The 16,604-nt window shown below is 37.1% G+C and overlaps 1 protein-coding gene across 1 annotated transcript in view; it reads right to left on the reverse strand.

Moving 5' to 3' along the window:
• The window catches only part of LOC141320103 (NACHT, LRR and PYD domains-containing protein 12-like), a 31,016-nt gene extending 15,688 nt beyond the window's left edge, over window positions 1–15,328 (reverse strand). The window contains exons 1-8 of the mRNA XM_073833289.1: window positions 15,265–15,328; window positions 15,062–15,181; window positions 14,543–14,590; window positions 10,077–11,853; window positions 6,570–6,743; window positions 4,890–5,060; window positions 4,610–4,780; window positions 506–667 (exon numbers count right to left, since the gene is read on the reverse strand). Of these exons, the coding sequence (XP_073689390.1) occupies window positions 506–667; window positions 4,610–4,780; window positions 4,890–5,060; window positions 6,570–6,743; window positions 10,077–11,853; window positions 14,543–14,590; window positions 15,062–15,181; window positions 15,265–15,328 (2,687 nt within the window). The remainder of the gene's footprint in view (window positions 1–505; window positions 668–4,609; window positions 4,781–4,889; window positions 5,061–6,569; window positions 6,744–10,076; window positions 11,854–14,542; window positions 14,591–15,061; window positions 15,182–15,264) is intronic.
• Between the last annotated feature and the right edge of the window lie 1,276 nt (window positions 15,329–16,604).

Below are 16,604 nucleotides of genomic sequence, written 5' to 3' on the forward strand. Positions count from 1 at the left end.
TACTTTTTTGGAGAACCCTGTTTGTTCCTGTTTGCTGGTGTTTAACCCTGCCTGTTTTGACAACGATCTGTTTAATAACGTTTGCGTTTGGATCTTCAACGCTGTCGTCAAGTCCCTGTTACATCACTAAAAACGGACACAGTCATCACGTTTTCAAGCTATTTCATGTTTCATTTTGACATGACACAAAGCAGTGGGAGAGTTGTTTACCTTTTTTTCAAAATTTAAAAAACAAGTTAGAAGTAGTTTGATTGTGTGTTGTCATTTAACTAAATAAAATCAACATAGTTGCTTCTTATTTATTTTATGCGTGTTATATGCATTTAATGAGAGAGGACAGTGGAGATCAATGTATCTTACACTGAAACTATCTAAGATATTTTTGTTTATTTGGCTCAGACTAGTGCTCTTTAAATCTGTTATATTGTTGTGTCCTCTAGAAACCTTTAGACTTCTATGTACATAGAGACACTGAAATCTAAAAAAACGTTGCTGCTCAACATACTTAAGTTTGTCCAGATTCTTGCATTTTTCAGAGAGCAGCCTCTTTCCTGAATCTCCTGGGTGGTTGTAGCTCAGATCCAGCTCTCTCAGGTGTGAGGGGTTTGAACTCAGAACTGAAGACAAACAATCACAGCCTTCCTTTGTCACCATACAGCCAGACAACCTACAGACACACACAGAAACAGGTCCACGTTACATTAGTTTGGCTGTCAGACATCACTAAGACACAGTCATTTCAGCTGTTATTTTCTGTAGTTTCAGTCACAAAAGTAGCATAATCAGAAACAGTTATATTGCATTAAAGTACAAATGTACTTAGGAACAAGCACAATGTATTTTAACTAGACACCCAGGGTTGACTTCCTGGGGTCAGTGATGGCGCTGGGAGAATCACTTGCATTTTTTCCTGATTACCTAATTTTTTTATTGTATATTTAAGTGCAATTTATTATTTGAATTTTATTTGTGTATGCTCAGCAAATCAACAAAACACCGTGCATTTGTAAAATAATGAAAATAAACAGGGTGTGCTTTCAGCCGTCTCAGTCTCCGCAAATATGTTTTTGAAACGTGGCAACAAAATTAAAAAGCTCAGACATTCTCAAAAGTCACAAAAATATCTCTGTTATGACACTAGGAGTCACACTAGGAGTCACCCAAACACCTCTAATATCTTGAGAAAAGGCCAATGAAATGGGGTGTGCAGATTTTGCATAGTCAAGTCAAGTCAACTTTATTTATATAGCGCTTGTAACAATACAGATTGTGTCAAAGCAACGGCACAGTATTTAAACAGAACAATAGTGTGTACACCGCGTTCCAAATTATTATGCAAATTGGATGTAAGTGTCATAAACACACAGTTTTTTGTTTTTCAATTAAACTCGTGGATGGTATTGTGTCTCATGGCTCTTTGGATCACTGGAATGAATCTCAGACACCTGTGATAAATAGTTTGCCAAATGAGCCCAATTAAAGGAAAAGTACTTAAGAAGGATGTTCCACATTATTAAGCAGGTCACAGGTTTCAAGCAATATAGGAAAGAAAAAGGTCTCTCTGTTGCCGAAAAGCGTCAAATTGTGCAATGCTTTGGACAAGGTATGAAAACATTAGATATTTCACGAAAACGTAAGCGTGATCATTGTACTGTGAAGAGATTTGAGGCTGATTCAGAGCACAGACCGGTTCGTGCAGGTAAAGGCAGAATGAGGAAGGTTTCTGCCAGACAAATTCATCGGATTAAGAGAGCAGCTACTAAAATGCCATTACAAAGTAGCAAACAGGTTTTTGAAGCTGCTGGTGCCTCTTGAGTCCCGCGAACATCAAGGTGTAGGATCCTCCAGAGGCTTGCAGTTGTGCATAAACCTACTATTTGGCCACTCCTAACCAATGCTCACAAGCAGAAACGGTTGCAGTGGGCCCAGACATACATGAAGACTCATTTTCAAACAGTCTTGTTTACTGATGAGTGTTGTGCATCTTTGGATGGTCCAGATGGATGGAGTAGTGGATAGAACATGTCCCAACAAGGCTGCGACCACAACAAGGAGGTGGCGTTTTTGGCCGGAATCATAGGGAGAGAGCTGGTTGGCCCCTTTAGGATCCCTAAAGGTATTAAAATGACCTCTGCAAAGTATGTGGAGTTTTTGACTGACCACTTTCTTTCATGGTACAAAAAGAAGAACTGTGCCTTCCGTAGCAAAATCATCTTCATGCATGACAATGCACCATCTCATGCTGCAAATAATACCTCTGTGTCATTGGCTGCTATCTGCATAAAAGATGAGAAACTCATGGTGTGGCCACCATCCTCCCCTGACCTCAACCAGATTGAGAACCTTTGGAGCATCCTCAAGCAAAAGATCTATGAGGGTGGGAGGCAGTTCACATCAAAACAGCAGCTCTGGGAGGCTATTCTGGCATCCTGCAAACAAATTCAACCAGAAACTCTCCAAAAAATCACAAGTTCAATGGATGCAAGAATTGTGATAGCGATATCAAAGAAGGGGTCCTATGGTAAGATGTAACTTGCCAAGTTAGGATGTTTTTGATTGAAATAGCTTTTGATTTCAGTAAATATGACCACCTAATGCTGCAAATTCAGCAAATGCCCATTTTCAGTTCTTTACAACCTATACAATGTTTTAACTCTGTTGTGCATAATAATGTGGAACAGTGCATTTTCAGTTTTTTATTTTTGAAATAAATGCTGTTATCATTAGGAGGTTTGTTCAATAAAATTCGAATTATACCCTAATGGTTGATGACTTAAAAATTATACTGACTGTCATTTGCATTTACTAATTATGAAAACCAGAGAAAGATATCATTTGCATAATAATTTGGAACGCGGTGTAAGTAACGCATTATTGAAGATAATCAATTTTCAGTTAAAGGCAGTTCATCAATGAATTCAGTGAAATCATCGTCAGTTCAGTTCAAAGAGTATACGATATCACTGGAAAGTGTCCCCAACTAAACAAGCCAGAGGCGACAGCGGCAAGGAACCAAAACTCTACAGGTGACAGAAATTGAGAAAAAACCTTGGGAGAAACCAGGCTCAGTCGTGGGACCAGTTCTCCTCTGGCCAGACGAAACCAGCAGTTTGTACCAATGTCCGATTGTAGAGATAGATAAGCTATACATGTGGCAAGCAGTGCAGACAACAATTGTAGGAGAAGAAGCCATTACTCACCGTGATTGTGGAAAGATTCCAACTTACCAACTGATGTTGTTCGAATTCCTGAAAAAAAACGGAACGGAACTGGCTAAAGGAGTACTAACGATATTAAACACGAGAGAAAAAACGTGAATTGAACGCAGATGACAAGCTAACCGGCTAACGCAATGCTAAAGATAGTAAACAAGAGTTTAAAAGCGTGAATGGAGTGCGAGTGGAAAGTTAACTGGCTAATGGAATGCTAACGTGCTGCACTCGTGTCGTGATTATAAAATAATGCGAACGATCAAATTAGTCAGATTAGTTTGATGGATAAGATCAGAAATCAAGTTAAGCTATATCTATCAATTTAAAACGGCAGAATTAACAATAAGATCCAACAGAAAACCGAAGCTGCAGGGAGCAACAAACACAGACCACTCTGCAGCAAGGCAAGGCAAACAGGAAGCAGGGAAAACGCACTGGCCGCGCAATGGATATCCGGTTATAAATAGGCTCATTCCTCGAAGGCAACCGTAGGAACTAACTGCACTTTGAAAGGATTGCGACACGTAGTACACATCTTTCCGGTCTATTGCCACCAACCTGTCGCGGCCGTAGATTTAGGAATCTAATTCTGGCAAAAAACATAATTACATACAATAGTTTTAAATTACGCACAAGTAAATTAAAATTACACACAAATGTTTTGCAGTCCGCCATGACACTCACAGGACGTTCCTGTAGCGATACCAGTAGAATATCTCACGTAACTACTCAACTTTACATAGATTCATTTTTAGGCAGCAGATTAGGCAATTAAGAGCGAATGCGGACATATCAAAATAAAAATACTGTTTGCAAATAGTTCAGATGCATTACAAATTTACATTCACAGTAAAATTACAATACTTATAAGGATGTCTGTCTTAATATTTTATTATCTAAATGTAATAGCTTCTTGTTCTTGTTACTTCAATAGATTCATAGCAATTCTCATTACAGATTTGGAAATATGTTTGGTGCATTTTATATTTTCAAATGTATATCCATGTTGATTTAAACTCATAAAACTTGTATTAAATGGAGTTTGTGTGAAGTTTTCCATTTTCCAGCGATATCGTATACTATTTAAACTGAACTGACGATGATATCACTGAATTCATTGATGAACTGCCTTTAACTGAAAATTGATTATCTACAATAATGAGTTTCTTACACACTATTGTTCTGTTTAAATACTGTGCAGTTGCTTTGACACAATCTGTATTGTTACAAGCACTATATAAATAAAGGTGACTTGACTTAACTTGAAGTAGCATTTACTTCAAACTGAGTCTCTCTGAGACATCATTTTCTTGGGTGTTAATGAATTCAGTGTCATGCTTCACTCTCAAACAAAATGTGGTAGCATGTTGTTAATTATTTTATGGAAAACAGTTTACCTCAGTATCTCCAGCTTAGAGTTTCTCTTCAGTCCATCAGAAAGCAGTTTCACTCCATGATCCTTCAGGTCATTGTTACTCAGGTCCAGCTCTTTCAGACCAGAGTTTGAGGATCGTAAAACTAATGACAAACTCTCACAGGACTGGGCAGTGAGATTACATATGGAAAGTCTGAATGAGTAAAAACAGTAATTGCACACAATATAAGTCTTGGCAATGTGATTTTTATGATTAATTTAAAATTGGGGGAAAAAATCAATTAAAGCGTTTGAACTCAAACCTCAGTATCTCCAGCTTAGAGTTTCTCTTTAGTCCATCAGAAAGCAGTTTCATTCCTGTATCTTTCAGGTCATTGTTACTCAGGTCCAGCTCTCTCAGGACAGAGTTTGAGGATTGTAGAGCTGATGACAAACTCTCACAGGACTGAGCTGTAATATTACAGCCATATAGCCTGAGTGGTAAACAAAACAAACGGCCATATTAATGTGTTCATCTGGTTTGTATTCCGGCCTTTATATTTGGCCTAAGTACAGCATAATCAACATTTTCTTTCAGGAAAACCACATGATGAAAGTAGTTCCAGGCAGATCTTTACTGCATTAAATGACCGTATCACTTCACCAAATTATTTCAATTATTTTAAAAGACTTTAGCTAGAAAATGACTTCATCAATAAAGCAAGGGGACAATAACAAACTATTTTCCTGTAGTAAAGCTGCTTTGACACAATATTGTATAAAGTGCTATAAAGTTGACAACTTGACTTGATAAAACAACAGATACATTTTTGCAACAAAATGGCATTTTATGATGTATGGAAAGCACATACTCTATTTTTTCCCACTTTTTCTCCCCTTACAGACGCAAACATTGGAAACATACGCATGATAATATTGTTAACGCTACTCTAATTATATTATCAGTAAAAAAAGTTTAGAAATTAATCTTACTCACAATAACACAAAACTGGATGAATGCCTTGAAATATATCATCTAATAATTTAAAGCAGCCCAGAGTCAATTATTCCTTAATTCCTTAATTCCTTAATTAACTCATGTATATAATTTATGATGTGATTTGTTTATTTTTCAGTGTGACAGTGTGTATGAATGTGTATATATTGTAAGAATTGTTTTTGTATTCCTCCTTTATTATTTTGGATTGATATTTACTAATCTTAAAATATGCTAAAGCATTTAATAAAACCAACTGAAAATTAAAATTGCTTCGATGTGTTCCAATTCATATTACTAATATTTTACAGTTTCAGTGATTTTGCACTGATTTTGTTTTAATATTGATGATTTTGGCATACAGCTCATGAAAACCCAAAATTCATATCTAATAAACCCAGGGCTTGGTGCCTTGTTCAAGGGACTGGTATTGAGGGTGGAGAGAGCACTGGTGATTTACTCACCCCACCCTACAATACCTGAGATTCGAACCCTCACTCTTCGAGTTACAAGTCTAACTCTCTACCATTAGGCCACAACTGCTGAAACATACTTAATACTTGATCATACAGTAAAGGCAGAATTTGTAACTGTAAAGTTTTAGCAGATTGAAGTTTGAAACATATTAAAATTCTTTCCAAACACTCTTCTATTAACACTTTACAATAACAAGACAAGACAAATACATGACAAGTATATGCTGCTGAGTTTGGTTCATTTTTGTGTGGCGAGGTGTTCTGCAAACAAGTTAATGGAAAGGAAATCGCGATGACAGAAATACAAGTAAAATGTACTGCAGTGTCAAATCCAGGTTTTCCAGGATGCTTGGAAACAAAGATTGTTTTCACATCAGGTTTTTTTGAGTAGACATTCCCTGCCTAGTTCCCTTGGAAAAACATCACTAATAGATTTATTCTATAATATACATGGAATAATTGGCTATCTGTAGTTGTGAATTGGCAATTCATCCACATATTGTAACCTAGTGATTTAGTGAATGTTAAACCTCAGTATGCTCAGCTGACAGTGTAAACTCTTCAGTCCATCATAAATCAGCTTCACTCCTGAATCCTGCAGGTGATTGCTGCCCAGGTCCAGCTCTGTCAGATGGGAGTCTGATGATTGGAGAGCTGAAGATACAGTTTCACAGCATGTTTCATCAAGACCACAGCCGTCAAATCTGCAAGAACAGAAGGTTTGATTGATTTTGATTATTTTCTGATGTTCAGTGTTTTTGCAATGACTTATGTTATACCTCATTATTAAGACAATAATATGTTTTATATAATCATTTAGGTAACACTTTATAATAACTATCCGTTATAACTAGTTAATAGATCATTAATAAACTGTTAGTTAATGAGTTATAAATGATTTGTTTACTGTATTTTAATGATTTATAACTATACCTAATAAATTAGTAATAGATCATGAACAAGCTGTTAGTAAATTACTTACTAAAGACTTGTTAAGTATCAGTTAATAGTTTATATATGTTATTGGGACGTTATTCTAAAGATGCAACTATTCTTCATTTATTAACTGTTAGTAAATGAGGAATAGTTGCAACTTTAGAATAACGTCCCAATAACATACATAAGCTAATAACTAACACTTAACTAATACATTAACTCACACTTTACAGATCAGTTGTTCATAGTTTGTTAACCATCTACTAATACCAGTGAAACTTTGTAGAACAGAAAATGGATGGAACAAGTTCAAGCTACAGAAATATGATGTGATATTTAAAATATAAAATTGTTGTACCTCAACCTTGTTCCACTCATAGGCTTTTCTGTGTACTGTATTTTACCAAAGTAACTCCACCGATGAAATGTTGAACATTGTGTTTAATGTTTAGAAACACACATACTGAGCCATCACATGGCAGAACAGCAGTATACAACAGAATACAAACCCATGAGGTTTGGGCACTTTTTTGTGCTAAACATGAAAACCAAATAAATAAAAATCTAGCCATTGGCATTATTGATATGAACATGTTTTATCACACCTTGGACCCTCTATACTGAGTGAACCAGCAGCGATGTGCAAAATACTGAGATAAATTCAGGTACTGCCTGGAGAAAGAGAAAGAAGTCAACATTAGCCGCTTTTCCACTGTCGGGCCAGTGCGAGCCAGTGCTAAGAGCGTGCCGGGCGGGGCCAATGGCCTCGAGTCGCAAGCACCAAGACCAAAAGTAAGCTGCGTTTCCACTATCGAGCCAGTAGCCTCGCTGCGCAAACTTAAAGCCCGCCCTGTACACGCCTCTTTGAATCAAACATCACGAAACCTCTCCCCTTTCAGCGGGGAGATTGAAAGTAAGTCACCGTAGTTTGATTATCGAAGGAAGAGAGCCGAAGCGGCTGTGTGCTCCTTTCGGTGTTTTCTTGGTGGAAGATGAGGCAGCGAAACCAAGATGCGAAGACGGAGGCTCAGCAGCGTTTACGGCGAAAGCTTATATTAGCTGCAAGGCGAAAAAGAACAATAAAGCGACGTGAAAGCCGGATACAGCGAATGCAGAAACGTCTTGTAATGTTGGTGATGTCTGTTCTGATGCAAGAAGTGCTCTGCAACAGTTGTTTATGCAGCAGCAATATTTGTAATATATTAAATTAATAAATCACTTGAAAAGAAGCTTTGTTTTTATGACCGACACACAAGTCTTTCGTCTAACTTGTATTACATTCAACTAAATGTTGCATATTATCTACACACAACTGCAAAAAATAACTACACAGTTGTACTTCTAGTATAATTTTGTATGCTTTTATTTAGGTACAGATACAGGTACAGTGTATGTTAACAATTTATCAAGGTGTGTTGGTGAGTTTCTGTGGGGTTTTTTGGACGATGTAAATAAACTTATTCATCAGATCACATTTTTATAGGATCTTATTTGCATTTTTCCAAATTTATATACGAGTAGATACTAATCAGACATGCATTTGAATGTTTTCATCACATAGTTGTCTGTAACAACAGTTAATAGTGTAACGATTACTGAATAGGACCTGATTTACACAGGACACAAAAGGTGCCCCATCAGATAACCATTTAAGTAATGTGCCCATCAAAACGGCATTTCCATATAATATCTGCGTAATGTAAATTTCTTCTCTGGGCACCGCTTTGTCCATTGTGCGTTTTTATGGCTTTGTACTGCGCCGTGCGCCCGCAATTTCTTCAACTTGTCTCGAACTTGCACTGTGGTGCGCTGGATATTTAGCTTTGCAAGTCCAGCAACGATGTATTTTATCACGTCTTTGTTTCTGCAGACGCCGTCGAACTGGCGTTGTATATTGTCATCACGAGCCCTGTATTAGTAATACAGCGAAATGCGCATCTTACCGCAGACACGCTCCGCCTTTCACTTTGACCACGCCTCAAGCCCCGGCTGGCCCGCTTTGGCCCAAGGTTTTCGTCGGGCCGAAAAACCCGGGCCATTGGCCCTGAGGAAGCACCGACGAGGCACGATCAGGCCCCGGAAGTGACAGTGGAAACGCGACTGGCTCTGGCACGCACTAGCACGCCAGCTTTTGGCCCGACAGTGGAAACACGGCTAGTGGGTACTTCCAGTGAAAAGAAAGCTACACCTGTGGACCATGCTGTGCACATGGACAACAATGGTGACGGTAAGCAAAACTGTTTGCTATCTTTTTATTAAAGATGTTTGATCAGGATAAAGTGCCCAAACCTCATGGGTTTGTATTCTGTTGTATACTGCTGTTCTGCCATGTGATGGCTCAGTATGTGTGTTTCAATACATTAAACACAATGTTCAACATTTCATCCGTGGAGTTACTTTGGTAAAATACAGTACACAGAAAAGCCTATGGGTGGAACAAAGTTGAGGTACAAAAAATTTATATTTTAAATATCACATCAAATTTCTGTAGCTTGAACTTGTTCCATCTATTTGCTGTTCTACAAAGTTTCACTGGTATTAGTAGATGGTTAACAAACTATGAACAACTGATCTGTAAAGTGTGAGTTAATATATTAGTTAAGTGTTAGTTATTAGCTTATGTATGTTATTGGGACGTTATTCTAAAGTTGCAACTATTCCTCATTTACTAACAGTTAATAAATGAAGAATAGTTGCAACTTTAGAATAACATCCCAATAACATATATAAACTATTAACTGATACTTAACCATGTTTAGTAAGTAATTTACTAACAGCTTGTTCATGATCTATTACTAAATTATTAGGTAGTATAGTTATAAATCATTAAAATACAGTTAAAAAGTCATTTATAACTTGTTAACTAACAGTTCGTAAGTTATCTATTGGCTATCTATAAGGCACAGTTATAAATATATAACAAACTATTAACTGTTATTTAACAAGTCATGTATAACTCATTAACTAACAGTTTAGTAATGATCTATTAACTAGTAATAACGGATAGTTATTATAAAGTGTTACCATAATTGAATATTTAATTGTTTTGCGATGTAGAATAAAATATTTGATCTAACAGCAGTCAGTTAAAAATAGCTTACAGGGCTTTTCTGCAGCATCTCACAGCTGGAATAAGTTTAATGTAATTTTCTTGTTCTGAAGTGAATCTCTTTGGGTTGAAGTCATCCAGCACCTTCTCTGACATCAGCAGTATGTAGGTCAGCACTGTGCACATTGAAGATGAGAGTTTTCTTCCTGGATGTGCATCTGAACTGATGTAACTCTGGATTTCCTCATATAATGAACGATCCTTGAGCTCAAGCAAGCAGTAGAATAGGTTGACTGAAGCTTCATCTGAGATATTCTTGTTTTGCACTTGTTTAATGTGTTGAGTTGTTTGTCTGATGCTCTCTGTGGTGTCTTCAGCTTTTGTGATCAGACCCTTGAGCAGGTTTTGACTGGATTCTAGTGTAATGCCCATCAGAAACCGCAGGAACAGGTCCAGATGCCCTCTCTGACTCTTCATGGCTTTATCCACAGCCTTCTGCATTAGCCCCTGCAATGTGATATTTTCTTCTGGATTATCAAAGAAGAACTGAAGCTCCTGCTTGTTCTTGTTCAGGTAACAGATGAACACATGCACTGCAGCGAGGAACTCTTGAACACTCAGATGCACAAAGGAAAAGACCTTCTTCTCATGAAGTCCCTTTTCTTTCTTAAAGATCTCAGCGATCATTCCTGTCAACTCAGTGTCTTTGCTCACATCAATATCACATTCTTTCAGATCGTCCTCATAGAACACAATGTTTCCCTTCTTCAGCTGTTCAAACGCTAACTTGGCTAACTTTAAAATCATTATTTTATTTGAGTCTAAATACTTTGCATATTCTCTTTCTTGTTTATCATACTTCTGGTTCTTTATGTTCATCTGTATCAGCAGGAAGTGGATGTACATTTCAGTGAGTGTTGTGCTGATGTTCTCCTCACTGTCCTTGAGAATATCCTGAAGTACTGTAGCTGTGATCCAGCAGAACACAGGAATGTGGCACATGATGTAGAGACTACGGTTTGTCTTAATGTGTTTGACGATTCTGTTGGCCAGAGTCTTACCTGTGAATTTCTTTCTGAAGTACTGCTCCTTCTGTTGGTCAGTGAATCCTCGCACCTCAGTGATCAAACCTACATGTTCAGGAGGGATCTGATTGGCTGCTGCTGGTCGTGATGTCACCCAGACCAGAGCTGATGGAAGCAGAGTCCCTTTGACCAGATTTGTGAACAGCACATCAACAGATGATCTTTTCTCAACAATGGCCCTTGTTGATGTTCTAGTATTAAAATTCAAAGGCAGGCGACTCTCATCAAGGCCATCGAATATAAAGGCAAGTTTACATTCCTTATATAACTTGGTTTTCTCCAGGTCCTCCAGTTCAGGATAGAATTCCTGCAGAAGCTCATGGAGACTGAAATCTTCATTGGTCATTGAGTTAATCTCTCTGAATGGAAGCAGGAACACACAGTCTATATCCTGATTGGCTTTTCCTTCAGCCCAGTCCAGGATGAACTTGTGCAGAGAGACAGTTTTTCCAATGCCAGCGACTCCTTTGGTCAGCACAATCTTTTTCTTATTTTTTTCCTTTAATAATTTAAATATATCATTGCATTTAATTGGTTTGCCCTGTGTTTGTTTGTTCTTGTGAAAAGCATCATCAATCTTCAGAATCTCACGTTCCTGATTAACCTCCTTCATATCTCCCTCTGTGATGAAGAGCTCTGTGTAAACATCCTGGAGTTGTGCTTCATTTTCCTTCTTGCCCTCAAAAATACATTCTGCTTTCTCCTTCATGTTGGATTTGTGAGTTTCCAAGAATTTTTTCAAATCTGCTGTTACAAAAGATAATAAAGTTAATAAAACATTGGGAAAAATCAAAAACAGATTCCTTCCTTTTTTTTATAAACATGATAAGGCTTTAACATCATTGTGATCTCTTCAGTATTTCTTCAACATACTGTAATTTAACTACTTTTAAGAGTAACTCCACAGACTTTAAGCACACAAAGATGCAGCACGTCTAATACTTGAATGGGAGAAAGTGCAATGCACAATTTGGTGGAATAGTCCTGCTTCTGAATAAAAGAGCCAGTTGTTAATTGGTAAAGTCATCGTGTCACTGCAGGTGCACTTATCAACTTCGGTTGCTATAGAAACAGTCAGCTTCCTGACCCAGCTAGAAATGTTTAATGTTCTGGGAATGTTTTCAGCTGAAAGTTTTATTTTAGTTCCCAGAATGTTCTGCTAAAAGGTAGGATAACTTTCTCTAAAACATTCTACAAATGTTTATTGATAACATTAGAACATTATCCTCCAACATTCTAATAAATCCCAAAAATATGGACGTACATTGCTCAGATGTCAAATTTAGTTTGAAAGCAAAAACCTAACCTTTGTTTGATGTCAAGCTCCAACATCATTAAATAACTCCAAAAACAGCATTACCAGCTTCACTTGTTATAAATAGAGTTGTGACGTTCGCGAACGAACCGATTCTTTTGAACGGCTCATAAACATGAACGATGGGAGCCGAGTCGCGGCTGGGGGGGAGCCGTTCTTTCTGTCGTTCTTTTTTCCTATGCGTGTTTCACACAGATGCACACAAATTATTCCCGGATGGTCTACTACTTAACTTAAGAATTCGAAGTGCGGATCAATGCACACTCTAACGGCTAATATTGCCCATAACACATTGCGCGGTGAACGAGGATCTGATTAGAACTACAAACACGCATAAAAATTGTTTAAAAAAACTACAAACATGGCGGATACTCGCTACCAACGGACAGGTAGAGAAAGGGGTTTTTGAGATAACTAATCAATGTGTAACCTAATAAAAATATTTAAATAATGTTATCCATGGTATATTTCATGTGCAGCAACATTATGAACTTTTATAATGATAGGTTTGGTCATTAACTTTTAAATGCATCATTATGCAAACACGAGCAAAGTTCTCGGCATAAAAGACTTGTATAAGAATGTGCCTCTTCATTTTTCTCTAATACGGTAGGAAATCAAATTAAGCGAAATGTAGATGATATTAACTGACAGGGCAGTTTAAACAGTGACAGGATTTAGGTAACTAAGCAACAGACGAAGTAGTATGTCCCAAAGCTTGCCTACTTTTCTGCTACATACTCAAAAGTATGTACTTTTTCCTCACAAAAAGAGTACATACTTTAAGGACATACTATAAGTATGCGAATTGGGACGCAGCAACACACTTTGTACTAAAGGTAAATCCAAAATAGTGATGCCACTGTCTAAGCAGAGGGGTGTTGTGCAACCCTATGGAATATTGTCCACACATGACAAATGAGGTAATAATCAATATTTCAGAATAATTCAAACTCAGATATTGGTGTGTGATACAAATCTCACCTAATTATTTCTCCCAGTGATTATTTCCAGGATAAACTGAGATGCCCCCAAACTGGCTTCTTAAAACTGACTAAATATTTAAAAAGAGCCAAAAGAGCCGTTCTTTTGTACCCACAATACATTGCAGAATGAAGCAAGTCACCAATGTTTAGACTCATACACTGATTCTTGATGTTTGTTACAAAGAAGTGTTTTTTTTATCCTTGAAATGCATCTGATTTCTGCTGAATCTCTATCTGTAGAAACACTGAACTGCTATAACAAATAAAGTGCAGCACCACAGATTAGACTAGATGAGAACAGATAATTAGAACGCTACATGCTGATAGTTTAATCATTAGCAAGCAAACCAAATCATCTGTTCACATTTTGTCTTACTGTTTTGGCCATAACAAACATCCAAAGACACTTATCAACATAATGGTGAGAATAAACCAAACTATTACTTTCAAACAGACATCAACATCTAAACCTCTGTTCACCTCAGTAAAAAACTTGTGTAAATGTATGACAGAAATAAAGTCAATCTGGTTTATAATAAGTAAAGCTGGTAATGCAGTTCACATCCAATGTCCAATAGGAAGATTCCCACTTAAATCTTTATTAAAATGTTAGTGGATAATGTTCTAATAAATAAATCATGAAACATTTGTATAGTGTTTTGAGAATGTTATTCTACCTTTCAGGAGAATACTCCTAAATAAATGGGAACTAACATAAGACTTGCTGCTGAAAACATTACGGAACATTCTTAGAACAAAACTATTCCTATCTGGACAGATGCTCTCAGGACTGTGTTTGTGCAATAACCGGTCTAGGCTGAAAAATACGCTTTTTGATGCTATCTGAGCATAAGAAATGACTAATTATAAGACAGTTGTCAGATTTAATTGTCTATTAAATTTAGTCCTAAGCCTGGAGAACAGTTTTGCAGAATGTGATGTTTGCTCATTCAGAGACACAGAAGCTGCACTTTCATGACTGAAACAGCTGAACGAGAGGCTTTTAAAAGAAGGTCACCAATTGAAATGACTTGATTTAAAGAGAATTGGTAATACAGTCACAACTGTGTCTTATGCAGTAAAAAAAATGATGAAAACAACATAGTTTTGAATACGACTGATAAGACTGCACCTTGTTCTTCTGTGTTTTTCTCTGCTGTCTCTGAGCTTTTTTGTGGCTCTGTGCGGAGAGAGAGAAAAGACAGAAGTAAAAAATGTGTGACAAAATACACAGATACACAAATGAAAATACTGTAGTACGTCTGCGTAAGAACAATATGACCATAAATGAACTGTGAGATTCATCTCCCTGTTATTATTCTCCTTCAGTCACCATAGAAGTAATGTCACACAGCCTCCTGTGTATTTTTATGAGAAGTTATTTTTCAAGTGATGCATTATTGCTTTTCTTGGTTCAAGTAAGAGAGAAATAAAGACTGAAGATTTAGGACACGATTGTGTTCATGTGACAGTTCTTCACACATCTGTGTAGACCATTGATGACTGAGACGGACTGAGAAACATTTATTACTGAACTGATGAGGAAGAGGAATCTAATTCTTAGGTCAACTTTTATAAGAACTGGTTTACAATCCCTCAGCATTATTTCACTGCGGGCTAATAAGCAGTGTCTCAGTTACAGTCACAGTACCGTGTCCTGCAGTGTTGTAGTTGATGGTCACTGGGCCTGTGATGGTGTTTTTATTGAGTACAGGAGCATTTACAGTTCCTCCTGTCTGAGCATTCATATTAACACTGCTGCTCATCTGAACTGGAACACAGACAGAGAGATTCATTACATTTCAACATAAAGACAGACAACTTCACCATCACTGATATTCTGTTCTTCATTACCTTCCTTGTGTTTTTTATCTTCCAGCTCATCTTGTGTGTCACTATGCTGCTCAACAGATGCCATCGTCCTTCACCGACTCGCTGCTGTTGGACAGGAAGAAAAGCTTTTTAATCACTCCACTGTTAGACACTTTACTGAAATAAATAAGCAACTCTATGAAAATGAATGAGTAAATTAAATACAGCAGCAGTAAATATGAGTTCTTAAATGTCTCTGTGTGGATATTATTGACTATATTTAAAGATAAAAATAATATGGGTTTTGTTTACTATAATCAGGCAAAACAATAACAAAATAATACAATGAATAGGAGAAGTTGCTAAAGGTCTGCTAATTCAACATGCTGTGTTTGTCTTGTGCTGTTTCTCTTTTCTTCAGTGAATCTGCTTGTTAACAGCAGGTGTTCATCAGCGTCTGAATTCATTTGTGTTCGTTCTCTCTGTCAGGTGGACTATATTAGTAAACTCATGTAGGACATTGATTCTTCAGACATGGGACAAAACATGTCCAGCAATTAACCTAACCTATCTTTCAATCACTTGTATTGTATTGTATTGTTTTAAATGATTTGTTCAGATGTTTAAACAATTAATTGTTTAACAGTTTTGAGAAGTTATCTTGTTACCATGGCAGTTGCACAGCAGACGTACTGTTCTGAGATCAAACTAAATGTTTTGTGTTCCACTTCTCAAGAATGAGTGAGGGAATAGTGAATGAGGCTGTAACCAACTAACCCTTTGTGGGAATATTTGCATAACGCCGCCCAAACGTATACTCCAAGAAAGAAGGCTTTGTTAGAGATTGTCTTACTAAGGGGAGATGAGAGGGTCTGTATTGATTACTATTGGAGAAAGCGTACCAGCTAACTCCTTATTAACCAATCACACTACAGCCTTGACGTCACTGAATTTCAGAGATGTGCGACACTCAATCACCGTTTGGGAAGTGCTGGAAGCTGAATCACACCTATTGCAAAAAAGTCACTGACTTCTCTTATAAAATGGCTTTTTTTCCCCGTGGAAAACTAAAAAAGTTAAACCCAAAAGTATTGTTTGGTGTAAAATATGTTGAAGGTTAGCTCATGCTGTTGATTCATTCAATGAAAAGCTGCTAGTTTCTATGCGAAAGCAAAAGCACTTTATTTAGCCTTTATTTGGCAGCTGCTTCTGCCAGTCATTGACAACTTTTTAAAAATATGATATTTAAACATTATTTCCATTAAAGGCAAACTGTGCTGCCATGTATTTCAACATGTTTTATGGGTTTTTTTTTTCTTTACTGTGTGACAAATAGTGGATCCTGAAGCTATTCTAACTAACTCCTCACAGTTTTAAAACAA

This window comes from Garra rufa, chromosome 1 (assembly GCF_049309525.1).
Source record: "Garra rufa chromosome 1, GarRuf1.0, whole genome shotgun sequence".
NCBI lineage: Eukaryota > Metazoa > Chordata > Actinopteri > Cypriniformes > Cyprinidae > Garra > Garra rufa.